The 19,748-nt window shown below is 37.4% G+C and overlaps 1 protein-coding gene and 1 long non-coding RNA gene across 3 annotated transcripts; one reads left to right on the top strand and one right to left on the bottom strand.

The window, feature by feature from the left end:
* Positions 1 to 332: 332 nt before the first annotated feature.
* Positions 333 to 14,676, bottom strand: LOC113568498 (uncharacterized). 2 transcript variants are annotated; one of them, XM_035525283.2, is made up of 4 exons: positions 14,528 to 14,676; positions 12,836 to 12,892; positions 6,766 to 6,859; positions 333 to 4,686 (listed from the first exon to the last, which is right to left on the bottom strand). In XM_035525283.2, the coding sequence occupies exons 3-4, from the start codon at positions 6,857 to 6,859 to the stop codon at positions 1,046 to 1,048; spliced, it is 3,735 nt and encodes a 1,244-aa protein (XP_035381176.1). In that variant the 5' UTR covers positions 12,836 to 12,892; positions 14,528 to 14,676; the 3' UTR covers positions 333 to 1,045. The 2 variants fall into 2 exon arrangements, with proteins under 2 accessions (XP_035381176.1, XP_035381175.1); XM_035525282.2 differs by lacking the exon at positions 12,836 to 12,892.
* Positions 14,677 to 15,352: 676 nt separating this feature from the next.
* On the top strand, positions 15,353 to 18,188 carry LOC113568497 (uncharacterized). Its single transcript, XR_003409595.3, has 3 exons — positions 15,353 to 15,509; positions 16,219 to 16,300; positions 16,796 to 18,188. It is a non-coding gene; the product is annotated as an uncharacterized LOC113568497 (long non-coding RNA).
* Positions 18,189 to 19,748: the final 1,560 nt, after the last annotated feature.

Genomic DNA, 19,748 nt, shown 5'->3' on the forward strand with positions numbered 1-19,748 from the left:
ATATATAACCGACTTGTTTGACTTTAGGATCATATAGTCTCATTTGTACAAACATTTGCATATAGTACACATAAACATGCTCTAAGTCTATTTACAACACACTGCTGCTTTTTAAAAGAGTCTCTTATGTTCCCCGAGTTTTCCTTTTAGACATTGTGCCTGACACACTATGTTGCACAGTACACTGGGTTATCGCAGTGCTGTAGCTTACCAACAGGGTATCAGTACCCTCCCCTTCCCCGTCCCGTCATACAGGGAATCCCAAGATAAGCTGAAAAATCATTTGTGATTAAAATGAAATATTTTTTCAAAGAAATGAAAGCACAAATTCATCAATTTGACAATTTAGGTTTATTCATGTTCTGCTTAAACAAGGATTTACTTTAATACCTGAATTTGCCATGAACTTGTGGATGCGGCACACAACTTTTAACTGCAACACAATGACTTGTGTTTCAGCAAAGTCCTTTGCAGAAATGCTGTATAATTTGCTTTTAAGAAAACTTGAACTAGTAATATCCAGTATAAATCCATTATTCTGTGTTTGCCCATCTTAATAAGCACTGCAGGAGAAGACTCAGCATTACTGCCTAGCATGGACAGGATGCCAATAAATGTGATATAGACAGTGTAATACTGTCTGGCATACAGTCAAACATACCCTATAACCATGCAGTCATCTCTTTTAGAAGTATTAAAAGAAAGAGATTAACTTTTGATCTAAAGTTCTACTACATCATGTTCTTCATACAATCATGTTCTTCATTTCATGCTTTATTGTAACATTAGGTTTTAGAAGTTAATGTAGGAAAGATGAATGAACAATCATAAAATTAGTTGATTCGAACAACTGCACTGGAGGAAAATGGAGGTGGAGGTGTATTAGGAATAGGGAGGTGGAACCAGGGTACAGTCATAGCAGTTTCTCCAGTTATATGAACATATTGATTTATTTTATTTCATTTAACTTTTTATGTCAATCAACAAAGCCAGCCATAGTGGTTACATCTTCTTCACAGTTTATTCATTTTCTTCATTTATTCTCTTAGTGTAAATCATGCCCTCCTTCAGCAATTTTTTCCAGGTTTTCAAACTCTTCTTTCATTTTCTGCAGTTTAACAATGCGTTCCTCAAAGCCGGGCTTTTTCTCATCCTCTTCTGTCTTAATCAGTAACTCAAAGTACTCTTTTGCAGACAGGGACCTTGGTTTCAGTGCAATCTCATCCAGCCTCCTAAGGCAACTGAAAGACAGTTTAACCAGGTCCTTCAACTTGGAGTAAATATGTTTGTATTCTTTATCTAGTTTTTCCAACATGTCATGTGTGGACATGAATGCTGTCTTTGCCTTGTTGAAGTTATCTCTTAATTCTTTGATTGTTTGTGTCTTTTTTATTGTTTCATATGTCCACATAACATTCTCCTTTACATGGTTGGAATAATGGCAGTTTCCAGGGCACACTACACATTTCAACTGCTTATCAAACACGGCACAAGTGCTGATGGAATCTTCTTCAGGAAGGAAGCAGCTGGAGTGGCATGTGAAAAAACACCTGTTGCAGTTCATGGTAAAGCAGTTAACTGCAGTTCTAATTGGTTTGACCTCTTCCACCTCTTGTTCAAAATTCTCATTTTCCTTCATTTTTTCATTCTCATTTTTCAACATCTGCTTTTTGCTCTCAATCTCTGCGCACTTTGAGAGACCAGCCTTGATCTGAGGGGCAAGGGCCTCCATGGCTCTTGCTAGTCGTTCACGCTCTTCCAAGACCTGTATAGTCATTTTGAGATCTCTGCTTTCACTGTCCTTCAGTGCTCTAAAAAATGCCTTCATTTTTTTAAAATTAGAGGCCCAGGTCATCTCATTCTGTTTTGTAGTATCACTGTAGTTATCTTCATCATCTGATTCATTATCAGAATCATCTATGGTCACATTCTGAGCATACAAAGATGAGTTGTTGAAACTGAAGTGAGTGGGGAGTCCCTTTTTATTTTTTTGGCAGGGAACTTCAGCTGCACTGATGGCCTCTAGAGCCGGGATGTCTGTCCCATGTGCAAATGTCACCATAATCATTATGTTCTCTGCAATGTCTTTGCCAAAGATTGAGAGGACTGAATCAAATATGTATTTCTGAGTGGGACTGAGGCGGGCAAGAGAAGCCTGAATGACAAAGCAGACAGCATCAATATGCTGAATCCCCAAAGGGTTACAAAGGAAGTTCTTAATCTGCTCTGTGATCTGTTTGTCGTGTTCTATCCCACGGGTATCTCCAAACCCTGGAGTATCCACAATGGTCAAAGAGTAGGGGACCTGAAAGCCTGGTTGGTTATACAGCTCATAAGACGTAACTTCAGTTGTCTGACTTTCTGCCTGTGATCGATTGGTTACTTCATTGATCAATTTGAAGCGATAATTTTCCCCCCACTTTACACCTAGAATGTAATTGATCATTGCATTGATGAGGGTTGTTTTTCCTGAACCTGTTGCCCCAAGTAAAAGGATCACTTTGTTTTTTGCAGCCTCCACCTTTTGGCCAAAGACAGAGTGTTTGACACCCTCATTCTTACTATACCTGCTTTGCAGGTGCAATACACGAACAGTTGGATTGCCTTTTTCTATGACTGACGATTGCTCCAAGAAGAGCTGACTCCTGCTTTCATGTGATGTTTTTCTAGGCTTGTCAGAAGGCTGAATAGTAGTCTCCACACTGGGGAGACTCATTCCTGCAATTCCACAGTTGGCCGAAACTCTGATGGTGTAAGAAATGTCATTTGTCAGGGTCTTTAATGTACACTCTCTCGTTGTGGAGGTCGTAGATATCCATGGTTTACCTTTCTTATCCTGTGTGTACTCTATGACATACTCAGTGACTTCAGCTTGCTCCCCAATGGATGTAGGAATGTCCCAAGTTATCGTTACTGCACCTGATTCTGTAAATTTCATTTTGGGAGGTCCAGGAGGACTACATGGGCGGGTCTTAAACAATTGCGTTGCATCACTAGTCAGACTTACCCCTGGGCAACACACAGCCTGGCAACTAAAGCGATATTCTTTATTTGGCTCTAAATCCTTGACAGTAACCAGGGGGGAATTACTCTCTGTGTTCAATTTAATCCACTCTGAACTTTGTACTGGTTGGTACAAGATAATATATGACCCCACACTATTGACACCATGTGCTGGTTTGTTGATTTCCATTTTAATACAGTCATGTTCAGCATTCAAGATGGTTGGCGCAGGTGGCTTTGAAGGAAGCTCATACTGCGAACTCAACAGTGAGCCTTTCTCATAAACTTGAATTGATGAGGCTACACTGACTTTGCTTGGGATTGATGCAATGCAGAATGCAACATTTTCTCTTCCACAGTTGGCCTCCTTGAACTCTACAAACAGTCGTACACTTTGCAAGGTTAGAGTAGCCACATTGCCACAGAACCACTGCTTTGCCTTTGTAGAGCTGGGTTCGTATGAGATTATTCTGTCACTGTTCTCTGACGTTTCCTTCAGATATTTCTCCATGTCAAAAAGGTGTGACTCTTGCTCTTCTAGAGATGTGAATGCAAAAACTACCACATAGTCATTAACTGACTTTAGAACTTCTTTGATCAAGTCATTACTGGAGGAAAACACAGGGACCTCTTTCATGATGTCCAGGTATGATCTGAGAACGTTCATCTCTTTTTCTTTGTCATTCATATAAGCAGATATGAGAGCACCCTGAAAGGGAGACCTTTCCACGCTGGTCAGTAAAGTCACAAGTTCCTGTTCTTCTGTTCCTCCCCCCCTTATAGATGGAAGAAGCTTACAGAGCTGTTTTTGAAACACCATTTTATACTCCATACACATGTCTTTGAATTTTCTGAGCTTGGCTTTGATTTCAGTGAACAGATTGGCCATATCATCATTCATCAGGTCCTGGCACTGCAGGTCAGCATCATCCAGGGCATCGATGATATGGTGAGCACGTCGCACCAGGCTGACACTTATTTCCCTAACCAGCGTAGCAGCTGCTGAGTCAAGTTTTTTTAAGGGGTAGAGCCACACAGTCATAGGTACAGCACATTCTCCATTTTCCCCAAGAAGCTTTGGAAGCTCTGAGTACACCTTAATGGCATCAAGGAAGGACACCGGGTTGTTGCTTAGAGCAAAGTCTCCATGGAAGGTACAGTTGAATGTGGTGCTCTCTTGCTGTTCAGCCTCAGTCATTTTCAAAGATGCTTCCCCTTCAATTGAAATGAGAGGAATCTTTTTGATGCATGCATGCAGGTTTCCTTGTATTTCTTGATGGTTTTCATTTGAGGAAATCTCCTTGTCAAAAACAAAAAAAGCTTGAGCACCATACAAAATGCCAGTAACAACATGTGTGGCAGAGCCCTCTTCAAACATATTACAGTGTTTAATGTTCCCAACTCCAAGATGCTCCATAGTTAGCTGCTCAAAACGAGTGATAGTCTTGTACTGCAAGGTGACTCGAGAATGGTGCTTAGATTTTTTCCTGTTACTTAAGAACTCTGCTGACCCTTTCACACTGACTAACCCGGAGAGAAAACTAGCCTCAAGTGAGGCAGCGACATTCAAAGCTGATGACTTGTCTTTGCTGGAGTCTGAGGTGATGATTTTAAAGTCAGTGTTTGGCTGTGGCTTCACATTTATGTTTTTTTTCAGTGTCTCTGAATCCCAAAGTGTGATACCTGAATTTAGAAAATACCATACAATTAATGAGCGCAATTAAATACAATACAATTAACCTTTAAATATTTATTCATATATACTTTGTAATATTATTCTTCTAATATATTTCAAGTCATTTTATATTCACAGAAGAATAAAAGTAATAAAAATTCTCATTGCCCAGCCATCTTCATATTTTTCCTGTACTGGTTCCTGTTCTTACTGGTAAAAATGCAATTCCTTCATGTAAAAGTTTTTTCTAGTACACATTTTATTTCTACATGTGTGTATTGAATTTGTACTAGTTAAAATTATTTCTTCTTTAAAAAGAATGGGAAAAGTTAATGTCACGGATTGCTCCTCTTTTGCTGGTCACATGGTTTGGCCTGCCAGGGTTAGTGTGTATAGTGCCTGTGTATTTAAACTGACATTGGTGTGCGCTGTGTTGTCAGTCGTTGGATATGGATGTGTAAACTTAAACGCATGTGTATTGTTGCTCGTTAGTGTTTGTGTTTCATGATGTTTTATGTACTACGTTTACACCATTTATTTGAGTGCCCTTGTCTTCTGTGTTTCACAATAACCGTCTATCACCGTCAAGGGAGTCTGAACATCCTGCTTCTTGTACTGCGGCACTCGGGCCTTTAGAGTTAGGAATTATCACTAGCAGACATTAGATTTTTACTGATAAAAAAATTATTTTTACTAGTAAGAATTTAATTTGTATATATAATAATTTAATTCTTGATATGAAGAATTTTATTTCTACTAGTAAACATTACATTTATATCAAGAATATAATTTGTAGTAGTATAAATTGAAATCATGATATCAAGAAAAATAGGAATAAAAGCTAAAATGACTTTGGTTGCATTTATTTTGGGGGGCTCCAAAAAATTATCTATTTATAATATCATTTTTGTTGTTTAATTACTAGTGCACTTTGATTGAACTTTAATTACCAATTACTTTGATTAAGAAAACATTGCAAATTGGATTACTATTACCATTTCAGCATATTTATTTCTATATAATATTGGTACTTTTGTTTTTCATTTACCTTTATGCACATTATTGACAATTCTTTATCCTCAATATTTCATTTTAACAATAAATGTAAAAGAAATTATTTTAAGTAAGTTTTTGTTCAGTAGTGTTTTAAAATCAGAAATTACTATTGGCTGAGGAATGTTTCCTTGTAGGACAATCAATAAGAGTGCCAGGGTCTCTGAGATGTATGAAGAGGCAAAATATTTGAAGGCTTTTAAAAACATCATCCTAATTTTGTTCAAGTTTTCTGAAAGAAAAGCTGGGTTAAATTATATCATTCATCTGACACTTTTATCCAAAGCAAGTTACAATTATGACTGATTACAACTTGAGCAATTTAGGGTTAAGGGCCCCAACAGTGGCAACTTGGCAGAGGGAGGGTTCAAGTTAAGGATCTTAACCACTGAGATAACACTGCCTGAATGTCAGAGTTGACTTTTTTAAAAATTTGTAATTGTAATAATTTTCTGGGAGAATTCTGAAAGAAGTTCATGGGTGCCAATATGTATGGCAAGACAGTAATTATTTGAATAATCTCAAAGTGCATGTTTTTGCTATAATAACAATGAATCGATTTTATATACTCTATTCTATTAAGAATGTGATATTGATGAAATAATCATGACAATCCTAAACAATTTATTTAATTAGTAATTATTGAATTAGGATTTAATTCTTAATCATATAAATGATGGCTGCTGAAGGATGAAAGGATGAATCTGAGTCACATCACAAATTATTTGGAAAAAAAGCACTTTAGTGCCAGTGTGTTAATGTGTAATGAAATTATCTTTTACAGTTATATAATGTTTTTCATGTAATCCATATCTGTACATATTATCATAACATATACCTATTATCCAAATTAGTGGTGTATGATTTTTACCTTAAACTTAGGTTTTAAGGACCAAAACATATATTAGCTTTAATGATAGTCTGTGCAAAATGAGATGTAGGATTTATCAAATTTCTTTTTTTATGTTTTGCATTTGTTGCAAAAGTGCAATAGTAAAACTAGCAGTATGTTAAAATTTTCAAATTTTCTGTACCTGGTATGAGAGCATCTCTTCGACAGTCATACAACATTCCCAACTGGAAAGGTCTTCCAAGACCCGCCAATTCAATGATTTCACTGTCAGACATCTGTTAGGTCGAAGCACAGGTTACCAGTCATGTTAATAGTTCTGAAAACAGCTTAATATATATATATATATATATATATATATATATATATATATATATATATATATATATATATATATATAGATAGATAGATAGATAGATAGATAGATAGATAGATAGATAGATAGATAGTGAAAAAAGCTTTTAAAAATATGATAAATACTATTTCTAGAAACAGTGTATTACTGAAACTCTTTTTAAAATTAGGATATTTTATAATGCTGTGTATGTTGAGAAAGACTACAGGTAAAACTTTGAGGCCAGCTAGAGCAGGTAAATGTAGAGAGCAAATGAAACATAAGCAGAACTGTATGATGGCGATAAAGGTTAAAAATCAAAACTCCAATAAAGCAGATAAACTAACTTTAACAAAGTTTGTTTTTGATTATTCAAAATTAATAATTTTGTGCATGACAATATATATTGGTCATGCAAAATTCTCTTTATGGATTAAAAAAATATCCTCTTCCATACTCAGAAATTTGACACAAATATAACCTATTAAAGTTCATGTTGAAATTGGCCACAAATATAAACCCATACAGTTCTTGTTGTAATGCAGGGAGGAATTTATTTATGTAATGGCACCAGCCACAGAGTTGAACATAAGATTTTGGGCCATATTCAAATTCAAGAGGTGTAGCAGGAGGCAGAAAGATATTTTGCTTCTGGGAGTGCTTCACAGATCAGCTCAGGTATCCACATGAAAAGGTACAACACAGCAGAGAGCAGTAGTCACAGAAGAATTGAAAGGTGACTTTGCCTGGCACAATAGAAAGAAGTTATTTTTTTGCAGTTTGCTATGATCCTATTCCTTTTCTTTTCATAATTGACATTCTCATAAATTATTTTCTCAATTGAGTATCATCTAGGAGTTAAAGGCTTTGGGGACTTAGACTCATACACTTCTGGATGGGAGTTCAGGGCATAATCACCCAGAAAGAACATTTTCATGAACAATCTATTCTGGGGCCTTTTCAATAGTGTGCCAATGCACTGTAGACATGTCTGTGAAATTAACAGTAAAATGCTGTAAAAAATCATGACATTTAAAAAGTGTAAATAGAAAGACAATGAAACAATGTGTAAATTACAGTATACCATACAAAACACTAAACAAAACACAACTGTTAATTTTAAAATAACCATATGTTAAAAGAAGAATATTTCTTTGTAGAATCTACTGATTGCTCTAGTTTAAACACAAAATGCCCTGTAATACAAAGAGCAATACAATACAGTTAAAATTACATCATGACAATGTTGAGTTTACAAATTCATATGTTATATGTTATAAATAAGAATGTGTACAGACGCAGTAAAATTGTGTTTATATGAAAGGTTAAATCAGGTGATGTGTCTGGTTAGAATCGACTGGACCTATATTTAACAACATATCAGTAGATAGTAGTAACACTGTAGTAATAGGTCAATAAAAAGGCATTACATGCACTATTTTTACAGCCTCCTTGATTTAAAACTTTTAAGGAGTTAATTTGAAATGTTAACACTTTCCTATTTATGTTCACTGTACAAAATAAAATAACTGCAGGGAACATGGAGTATGTTGTTAATATTTAGACAGATGAATGACAGATTTATTATTAGGCACATGCATTTCAGAACATTAATAAATATGTTATTTTATCTGCCCATCACAGCATATAAATTGAAAGAAAATCACTATCGTTCCATTGCTCTTCATTAGTTCTTTATTTTTATTTTCTGTTTTCATTACAAAATAATGTCATTTGGTCATATTTATAGTGCCTTAAGGCCAGTTCCAATTTAACTATAATGATTTTCAATGTAAATTTTCCATTCCTGCAAAAATAAAGGCCTGTATTTTTACATTTTAAAATATATGAGCTCTGAATCAATGCGGTGGTTTTTGCAATCTCAGTAGAGGAGGCTAAAACCTTAACAGGCAGTTTTGTTGGTTTGTTTGCTAAAAAATGCTTACTTGCCATTTTTGTTGCAAAACACTTGACACTTTGAAGGGTTACGTGCTGCACTGTAAAGTTCATAGATTTTGTGAGATGTTTCAGAAACATGTCTTGTTTTAATTTTGTCTGAATTATTAATTTTTTATTTTAAAGGACAATCTTGCTATTCTTCTGGATGGTTCATGTTGAGCGTGGATCAAAACTCTGTATAAGACAACATCCCCTCCTTCATTTCCACCCTGTGCATGATGTTTGGGAGCTATTATTATCCACTACCCATCAGAGCTGGCATCAACCCTGGAGTTTCTGTGTCTTCTGAATAATGTTATCCAACATTTTTACTTTCTTGAACTGGCACAAATCTAGATCTAGGCAGTCATTTGTGGTTTAGGGGAGTTGTCATTTTACATGTTTAGTATTATGTGTCTTTAAAATAGTTTGAATAAAAATGGTTTATGTGAAGTTTTTTTTCTTGTTAATGACAGTATTATTTGTACAGTCATCAGTTTTTCTTCTATTTCCCAAGGTGCTTTTTCTCCATCAACCCAGATAAGGCCACTAAAGTGGAGAAGACAAACACATCCTGTCTACCTGTGAACCCTGGAGTCCTTACCTTAATTCAGGAACTTTCCGTTCATGAATGGTATGCCTGAATATGGACTAAGTAAGATGTATGGCATGTGACATGCCTCACTCACAGTTTAAAGATTTGATTCAGCTTATCTACTCAGTTAGACAAGCTTAAGATACCTCCTCACATATCTGAATAGTTTTGAAAATGCAGCATTTGTTCAGTTTTTTGGCCTCCAGATTTTAAGCTTTTTTTCTGGTATAGATTGGGCTATGAGTGTATCTGAGATTGAATTATGGAGACCTGCTGTTTGAACAATACAGTGACAAAATCTTTATTTTGCATAGAATGTATTTCTGTTTTGGCTTTTGGCATTTGTTTCTTAAGGAATTTGTCATCGAACTTTGTTTTTGCATTCTTGTGTGGGCAGAGAAATTTTCAGAAATGTTGCTGAAGACAGGGGAAAAACATGTTTTCAGAAATATCCAGATATATGTGGACAGGACCTTAGAAGCAAATAAAAGTTTCAGACAAAAGTTTGTTGGTGATGAGCTATTGTTGGATTCTTTCAGTACAGTAACTTAAGGTATGTATAGCTTTGCTTTTCAATTGTAAAATTCTTAATCTATGTGCACTAGATTACATTTTTCACATTCATGGTAAAAATTGAATATCTGTATGAAGGCAATTTAATGAAATCATCTAAGATGCTCTCCGTCTGCCTGTAGTGTTGAGGAATAGTATATTATAAAAGCTAAGGACAGTACATTATAAAAAAAATAAAATAAAATAAAAAAACCCCAGTTAACTGAGAGTGTTATAACGAGGGTTTGACAGTTAAATAATGTTATTTGGTATGACAACTGCATGTAAATATTACTAAAATTATTAGTTTAATAAAAGTGTGATCATGTTAATTTATCACAAAAAAAATAGCTGTTGGATTTACTGGTTCAAAATGTACTTTTTTGTCAATTGCAACAGTGTTAATGTGAAGGAACACTCGCCTCTCGCGAGTCACGTGGTTTGGCCCGCCACGTGCAGTGGGAGGATCTTAGTTTGTAACCACGCCTGCACACACCTGCACCTTGTTTGTCTTTGTGTATTTAAACCCGTGTCAGCGCGTGCACTGTTGTTACTGTAGCGTGTTAGTTAGTTAGTTAGTTAGTTAGTTAGTTAGTTAGTGTCTAAATGTAACATTAGTGAATATGTTTGTCCAGCTCGTGTTAATGTTAAAAATCGTTAGTCTTAAATGTGCCTATGTTTATTGTATTACACGTGAGTGCCACTATAGTCTTTATATTTTATGTAAATAAATGTTTGTCCATGTGGAGAGAGTCTGTGCGTCCTGCTCCACGTCCTTCGGCACTCGGGTCACCCGTTTACAAATTGTTCTGTAAAGTTGTTTACATGTTTACTGTATTTTTACAGAATTATTCTGGCAACCACAGGTGCCAACATTTTTTTTTTTTAAGCGTGCGTTTCAGAAGTGGTCAATCAACTATTTTAGCTTAGTTGAACTGTTGCTAAGTTTATCTTAAAGTAACGTTTTTTTAAACTGATCTCATGTTAGTAAAGTGTTCTGTAACACTTTAACTGTTAACTATATTTAACAAAACTGCCATGAAATCCCGTTACATCAGCGACTCGCTACATAAGCAAGTGATGTCAATTAAAAGTGACAACTGCGTGAACACTAAGGCATCGCGTTTTATCGCTCCATCAATCAGGCGTTCATTTCCCAGAGGGGAAGATCGTACGACATAAGGAAAGCAATCGAGGACGAACAATTCATAAAGGTATTATGTCTACACATTGTTCCCCGTTAGAATTCATCACATCGAACAAGCTCGTAACAACAGAGCAGCTGTTTGGCCACACAATAAATTAGCACCTATTGTTAATGAAGGCCAGGTGAGATGGGCACCTTGTCTCGGTTTGTGTTCAGCTATTTAAAGCCCAGTCCGAGTCAAGGAAGTGACTAGTCTTTTTTGTTTTGTGTGGCTCTAATGGATGCATCAAGAGTCTCTGTTTTTGTGCTCCTGATTGCTGTCCTTAGTCTTGGTAAGTGTATTTTGGTGTTTCCTTTTTTCTTATGTGTTTCAGTGGATGACTTCTCCTGATAATCAACATGACCACACATCTCATGTTGTAGTATTAAGTTCCCCAGCAGACCAACAGCAGTGAGGTGAAACTAGCTTGTTGCCATTACGAATGATCAGAGACCACAGAGGTTGGAGTGCTCTTGACATTACGGTGTCTTTCATAAGAATACTTGTTGGGGACAAAACTACTAGGGCTTGGAAAACCACTGTACTTGCATCTGCAACTTATTTTGGCTGGGGCCTACATTTTACAGCTACCTGTGTCATGTCTGTTTAGATGCTCAGGGTGATCTGCCCCAGCTCAGTCTACAGCTCCAGGATGAGGAAGGTAGCAGTCCAGATTTTGAACATTCTGTAATGGTGAAGGGAGGAACTAAGCATGTTTGTAGGTAAAGTGTAACTACTGGAGTGTTCCAGTCTGTTTTGGAGAACCTGGGTAATTCAGTCATCTCCTGCCCAACTTGTGTAGTTAACTACTCACTTGTGTGGGTGTAACCAAATTGGGCTTCCAGGATTTTAAATGGTTCATCAAGGAGTGTTCTGCTTTCAAGTGATGCGAGTCTGTGAACTTGCTGCAGGCCACTAGTACACTCCATCTGAATTGTCATGTGGGTCTGCATAATTATAGGCTCCAGCCATTGAGTTTAAAAAGGGTTTTTGAATAAATGTTCTCAAATTACTGGTCAACTTGCTTTCTTTTCCAAAAGACAAGTTTGCCTGGAGTGGTCTAGATCTTTAAAAGCAGTATTTAAATTCCTCATTGGCAGGAATGTAGGCTTCATGTAATCTTCACTTAACTGGGCCAAAACCCCTAGTTAATTTATTATTAATTCATCTTGAATTGAATGGCTGAGTGGGGGGGCGGCTGCAAAATGAATCGGATGTGTAATATCCTAAATAACCATGCACAAAATAATGCATCTGTGTATTTTGTAATGGATGTACAGAAAGCTGACTTTCATTCTGAATACTATCACTGATGTGATCATTTGAGAGAGGGGAAAAAAGCTAGACCATGAATGAGAATGGAAGTTGTCCAGATTGTGGTGAGAGATGATGCCAAAGACTTCTTGCATAAGTAGAAGGAACTCTACTAAAGTTGCCAAAAAAGATGGTGGCAAAATATCCTCCATCTCTGCAAGACATAATAGTGGGAGAAGTGATTGGGCCAGGGTATCACTCTCTAGTCAAGCAATTACAAAATGGGGTAGAATATGAAGCAATCTACGACCCCAAAAATAAGAAAACAAAAGCATTGTACCAATTCACCATAGTGGAGGTGCCAGGACACACTTCCTCCTACTAACACTCTTACCCCAACGGCGGACCTTACAGAGCTCCAGAGTGTAGCATTACCAGAGGAGAAAACAGTCTGTAAAAAAGCAGGTGCACATATAAGGGAAAGAGTATGGTATGGCCCCGATGGTAAATGCTGAGAACGTTTCCATACTATGTTTAGCTGGCCCATGGTAGGGACCATGTGTCAAAAGGAGGGATGTACAATATCATAACGCAGCACTGGTTCACAAAGAGATTTACTATATTCTCGCAGAAATATCATGAAAACTGCATGATTTGTGCCACAAACAATGTAGGCCATGGTATAGTGATACCGCTGCACGCACACCCACTGACAGACCAGCCATTCAACACCTGCAGATGGATTTCATTGAACTAGACCATAGCTGTGGGAAGATGTATTGTCTGGTAATCATACACATGTTCTTTAAATGGGCTGAGGCAGTCCCAACAGTGAAGGAGGATGCCAATGCAGTAGCAAAAGGACTCCTAAGAGATCTATTGACTGGCCCCCAGTGCCGCATGGAGATTATGACCCTCCCAGGATTATGGAACAGGTTGCAAAATGGGTAGCATGCTTCTTAACTTAACTAATGATGCCATAGTCCAAACTTCTTAAGAAGAATCTAAGTACTGAAACTGGTTAGTGTACTGTAGTGTTTAATATATATTAATACTAGAATGTAATTTTGTTGGTGTTCTCTTAAAATGACAAAAGAAGGGAAATTATATTGCATTTGTGCTACAAGAATGTGGAGCAGACAGTTATTCTTTCTCCAAACTCTGTGCACATGGGCTCTAAAAACAAAACGCTCTGATGAGGGGCAGATAAGCCGGCAGGGAGCAAATAAACACATTTTAAGGTAGAAAGGGAGCGAAACAACCCTTTTTCGGTGTTGTTCCTCCCAGTTGAGAGGGCCGAGTGCAGTATAAAGCAACGCAGAGGAAAAGAGCATCCTGGGTCTCCCATACAGATGCCTTGTGTGTGTAACTGTCAGGTTGAGACAATAATAAATAAGATTTGCTTTTGCTTTATCGATTGGTGTCTGACTAATCTTTATTATAAGATTGGAGATTTCCACCAGACCTGTATTTTCCTTCGGGGTAGGCATACAACATGATAATAGAGAGACTAGCTTGGTGCAAACACAAAATAAATATCTGTGAGTGCTGTGAAAGGGCTAGTCAGTGGCTGTGGATAAGGAGCGACTTACAAAAGTGCATTGTGATTTACTCATAGAATACATCCTAGCCAGTACAGTAGGTTACCAATGATCTAGAATACTGTAGAAACAGAGGGATGCCTAGAAGTACAAAATCACATTGGCCAGTGATTAATAAGCTATCTAAATATATTACTAATTGTGTTTAATGTAATGATACAAATAAACTAGTTCAGTCAAGTAAACTATATTTTGTACTTAAAAAGATAATAAAAGTGCGTGTCTACACTAAAGTGCTTTTAAAAATACGAAAGTCTCTGTTACTTTTTGCATAAGGAACGCTTGTTTGCCGTGTGCAGCGAAATGCCGTAAAATCGCGCATATAGAAGCATTCAGATTTAAATCGCGCCCTTGGCAGTCAGTGCACGCCACGGGGGTTTACATTTACATTTACGGCATTCAAAAGTGCTTTGTCATTTACTCATAGAATACATCCCAGCCTATCCTAGAATCCTCTAAAACATAATTTATGTAAATAGTCTTACCTTTTAACACAAAGACCTCTCTATGAAAGTTGCTTAATATAAGAAGGCTTGATTTTCGACAGCGTTGTGTATCAGATGCTCTGGTCTTCAGATATGCAGAGCAAATCCAGTATTTATAAGGCACACTGGCTACACCCTTCTCCAGTTCACCTCCACTGTTAAGGAAGTTCGTTGTTCGGAGTTATCTGTCATACTTTCGTTTTAGCTAATAGAATAAGAGCGCCGTTATGTTTCTATTTCACTGGCAAAACAAGATATCTTAGGTTCTGAATAACAAGTTATGGCAAGACATATGGCATCCAACCCTTTAGAGTTTTTTGTTGTTGTTTGTTTGTTGTTGTTTTTTTGTTTTGCTTTGTTTTTTGATTAGGGTCTTAATAAAGGACGAATATTAGAATATTAGAAAGATAGACTGCAACTTGTTTGTAAAGGCATAAATAAAATGCATACTCATACTGTCTCCGAGCATATCAAAGATGCAGTCTGTTCATAAACTATAGCTAATTTATGCAGAGTAGCTTAGTTAAAGTAATTAATTATTATTAATTAATAATTATCACCAGAGGATAATGCACATTCGTGACGGACTCGTTTGATCGGACCCTCTGAGACATTTTCCAACTAGTCATGGTTTTAAACGTAGTTACAAAGACCGGTTCTGTGTCTCAGGTGCATGCCTCTAAAATCCCGAAGTTTTTTTTTTAAGTCTCTGATTTACAAGAAACATTGGATGTGAAAGTAACGGTGGTGTTTCTGGGAAATGCTGCAATCACTGATATACGGGAAATAGGGAGTCGCAGTCCCGTGATGTCCCGTTTAAAAAAAAAATAACCTTCACGTGACAGTTTCAGCGCGTTACAAACAGCTCAACGGCTTCGTCTTTAGAGGTGTGGAAAGTCGAGGACCAGGGTTTATAAAGACCTGCTAAAACTCCAAACTTACTTTACGTCTTTCCAACCCAGTAAAGCCCGTGGGATTAAAGGTGAGTGTAGGTTAAACCACATGTTTACTTAGAAATCGTCTTTGTTCCGTTGGTTAGCTAGGTTGGTTATTGATTTTCTTTTTTTGCTGACAGCCAATACTGGGGGTTCCTGGGCTTTACTTGTCTCACGAGGTCTGTCCAGGTTAAGTGTCTGCGCGAGAGCGTGCACAGAAAAGCGTGACGTTTGTGACGAACAGTCGGTAATATCGCACAAGAGCTCTAGTCGAGCGACTTAACCTACTTTTTAGTTAAAGCATGTAAGCTGAAAATCGGGGTTATTCCGCCAAACACCGATTTCTGAACTAAAACCAAGTTAAAATATTTGTATTGTGATGTTTAAAAACGAATATGAGCTTGTTTTTTTTTTTCATTGTTCATTTTCTGAAAACGGTTTGTATGGAAAAAAAGACAAACAAAAAAAAGCTCATTTTACCATTACACATTTGTAATGGAATGTATAATCCGAAATCGGTCAACGGTACATCAATAAAATACAGTTAATGAGCTCTGAAAATATTTAAAGTGAAAATGAACTGGCAATTTGACTTCAGACCCCAGGTTGACGTAACCGCTGTTTCGCGTCTAATGTAGTGGAGAAATATGAGCCAGTGAAAGCGAGGGACGTTCTTATTTTACGGCACCGCTCTGTATTACATCTTAGTAGTTGCTCTAAATATCGTAATACAGATGGAGCTACATGTATTTACAGATTGCATACTGTGCCGATAGGAGCATTATACAATCTGATCATAACAATGGACACCGGCCCTCCAGTTCCTGCGCCCCTCCCTGTGAGTGTTTCAGTGAAGACTACTGAAAACCTTACCGTGACATTTATATTTGTCCTCTTTGTGTGAATACTGGGTGTTGAATTCATGCGTCCATTGTTGTAAGTTTGGTTAATTGTAATACAGTTGAACATAAGCTTATAATAGACGCAATAAAAGATACACAAACGGAGCCTCCTAGACACCCCACACTTTACACCTAAAAGCAGATCACCTTTTTTATGCCATGCTTACATAGTTTACATAGGACAAGAAGTCAGGCTTATTCATTTAAAGTCCTTTAAGACATTTTGTAAAAGTCATTATGCATAATGAGAATGATGTATTTGACAGTAAAGATTTATATTATATTAACTATTATATTGGACTTATTGCAATAAAAATAAAACTTTATTATTTTTATATTTCTTTTTTATATTAAAATGCACAATGATTAAAACTTAAGCAGTTTTTGCCTGGTATATCATATTAGTCCTCATTGTCTTTTCTTCTCTACAGGTCATTAACTTGCACCACAACATAAACTGGAAACTAGAATAAATAATTTCATAATGGGTTCTGATGCTAGCCAACATATTAGAGAGAAAGATGAAGCCAGACAAAGAGCGGAACAGCTTGAGCGTGAAAAACAAGAGGTAATACATCAGAAAAATATACTGGAAGATCAAGAAAGAGTAAGAAGGGAAAGAGAAGAGGAGAAGAGGCGAGTGAAAGACGCCAACCGAAGTAAAGAACGTGCTGAAAAAGTGCGAATCCAGAGTCAGAACTGATGAGACCAAGGCTCCAGTAGAGGTTGCATCATAAAACATCCAAACTCTGCATCCTTACAAGAGCTCCAACAGCAGACAAAAAGGTGCCCCATGAAGCCTTCATCTTACCACTTTATACAGATGACTTCAAGACAGATTTATATTATTGTTATGTATGACCTGCTTCCTGCTTGTGTGTGTGTGTGTGTGTGTGTTTGTGTGCAAATCACTATTATCACCTCTCAAGTCTGTTACTAGCCCCCTCACAGCTCAGCGCTCCCTCCTTTCATGGCTGAACCCACATAGCTGAAACAGAGGCAGACCACAACACCTGACTCATGTTTTCTCTCAAGCTTTGTCATTGCTGTGTGTATGTGTTTGTACTGCACTCAATTTCCCTGTGGAGCAGAGGTTAGCCTGTATGGAGGCCACAAAGAAAACAGACTGTTCTGAGACCAAATGAGACCAAATGTGTTATGACTCTGTCTAGGCTGTGAGGCCATAACAAGTAAAAGTAATGATAATAGCTAACAGGATGGATAATGTAACTGTTAAAGAATAATAATAAAAGAACTGGAGGCACAAATGGTAGTCTGTTTTTGGTGTATTAGTGTATAATACAGTGGTTGTTATTCAAACATGTTGACGTTTTAAGCAAGGTGTCACGATCAGTCTCTCCCAGCTTCTGTGTTCCGTGTTTTCCCTGTCTTTTGCTTTTTAGTTCAAGTTCGGTTTATTTGTCACAAACATAGTCATACACAGTATAACTCGCAGTGAAATGGTTGAGTTCCGTTGCATAGTTTCGTTTTCTCTTCCCCTTGTTTGATTTTCAACACTTGTCCCTCGTTTAGTTCATGTATTTAAACCCTGTCATGTGCCGTGGTCTTGGCTGTTCATTGAATGTTTATTGACTCCGTGCGTGCATGTATATCATTGTGTTAAGTTTGTACTCTGTGCCTTTGTGTTTCTTAGCCCCGACTTTTCCTAGCGTCTTTTGTTATAGCTTGCTTCCTGTTTGCCTTCGTGTGTTTTTGTTTGTTAATCATGTATCCCCGTACTCTCCGCATTTGTAATTTGACCCTGGACCGTTATACCAACTCTGATTCTGGTTTTGCCCTGAATAAATCTCGCTCTTCTCCGCACATGCGTCTGCCTCCTTAGTGCTCACCGTTACACAAGGATGTTTTGCTCTTAATTTTTTCCCCCTATTCTTTCATTTTCAAATGTCACGTACATTTTTTAACCAGCATAACACAAGCATTTACAACAATGTGACATGATTCAGCCAGGCACATGCAGGAATTAAGAGTAACTGAAAGGGCTAGTCAATGGCTGTGGATAAGGAACGACTTACAAAAGTGCATTGTCAGTTAGTCATAGAATACATCCTAGCCAGTAAAGTAGGTTACCAATGATCTAGAATACTGTATAAACACAGGGATCACTGCTGATGCCTAGAAGTGCAAAAATACATAAGCTCTATATTAGACAATGATAAGTGCAGTAAACAATAAGTGCTAGAATTTGTTAGTCAACATCAGTGTAATAAACAACACCCTACTAGTTGGGGTAATGCTTCATAAAGGTGGAGTGACTGAGGTGTCATGTTATTATGTCAGTGGTAGATACAGAGTGGTAAATACAAATGGAAATGGTGCCATGAAGCAAGCACTGACAGTGCTGATGATGATGAGACTAAGCAGGGCCCCATGTGAAGCTCTAATGGACTTCTATTCCTGTGTATGTGCACAATTACAAAAGTAATTACTATTTGTAGATTTCCCATCTTAACCTCAGTGAATTTATTTTTCATTTCTGAGTGGTTGATAAGGCATATTTACAGTTGTGCATTGTTGCAGCGTCAATGTTTAATGTGCTGACACCAGCTGAAGCTGTTAATAACACGTACCTCATCAGGACAATCTGACAATTTGGAGCAGGCCTATGCTACTTTAACATGGACTATCCTACACCTCTTGGACCAGATAACACATAAAATGGTTGAGTGTTTACCAAGTGTCTTTTCTGAAAACCAATGTCAAATTTTATATAGTATTTCACTGTTGTTCATTTAGTGAATGAAGCACATGCATTGCTTCCTCTTTTTGCATAGTCCATTATGGGTCATTTGGTAATAAGTCAAGTACGTTATCAGCGGAATTTTTTTTTAATGAATTGTCTGTTTGATTATTCTTGATGTCAAGACATTCTAGACATTCATCTTTATTTTCTGATTTGTGCCCTTTCCATCAGGCCATTTCTCTTTTAACTGCACTTGAGCCTCGTCTATAGTATCAGAGTCTTTGTCGATGTCACGGGATGCTCCCCCGACGAGTCACATGTTATGGCCTCCCACATGCGGGCGGGGGGGGGGGAGTTCATCCTCGTTTGTAGCCACGCATTCCGTGATGGAACGCACCTGCACGGGGTTTAACGTCGAGTGTTTGTCTATTTAAACCTCTGCTAGTGTGTGCATCATGTTGGTCATTGTTTGCTGAATTCTGTTAAACGTTTGTGTTGCCATTGTTAAATGTTGCTGTAGCCTGTGTCCAGTTAAATGTATAGTCATGTCCAACGTTAATGTTGTGTGTGAGTGCCACCGTCATAGTATATGTTCTGTGGTAATAAACGTCTTTCAGTATCAAGGGAGTCTGTGCGTCCTACTCCACTCCCATCGGCACTTGGGCCGGCAGCAACATTAC

The sequence above is a fragment of the Electrophorus electricus genome, chromosome 6, assembly GCF_041902795.1.
Source record: "Electrophorus electricus isolate QZ-2024a chromosome 6, ASM4190279v1, whole genome shotgun sequence".
Classification (NCBI taxonomy): domain Eukaryota; kingdom Metazoa; phylum Chordata; class Actinopteri; order Gymnotiformes; family Gymnotidae; genus Electrophorus; species Electrophorus electricus.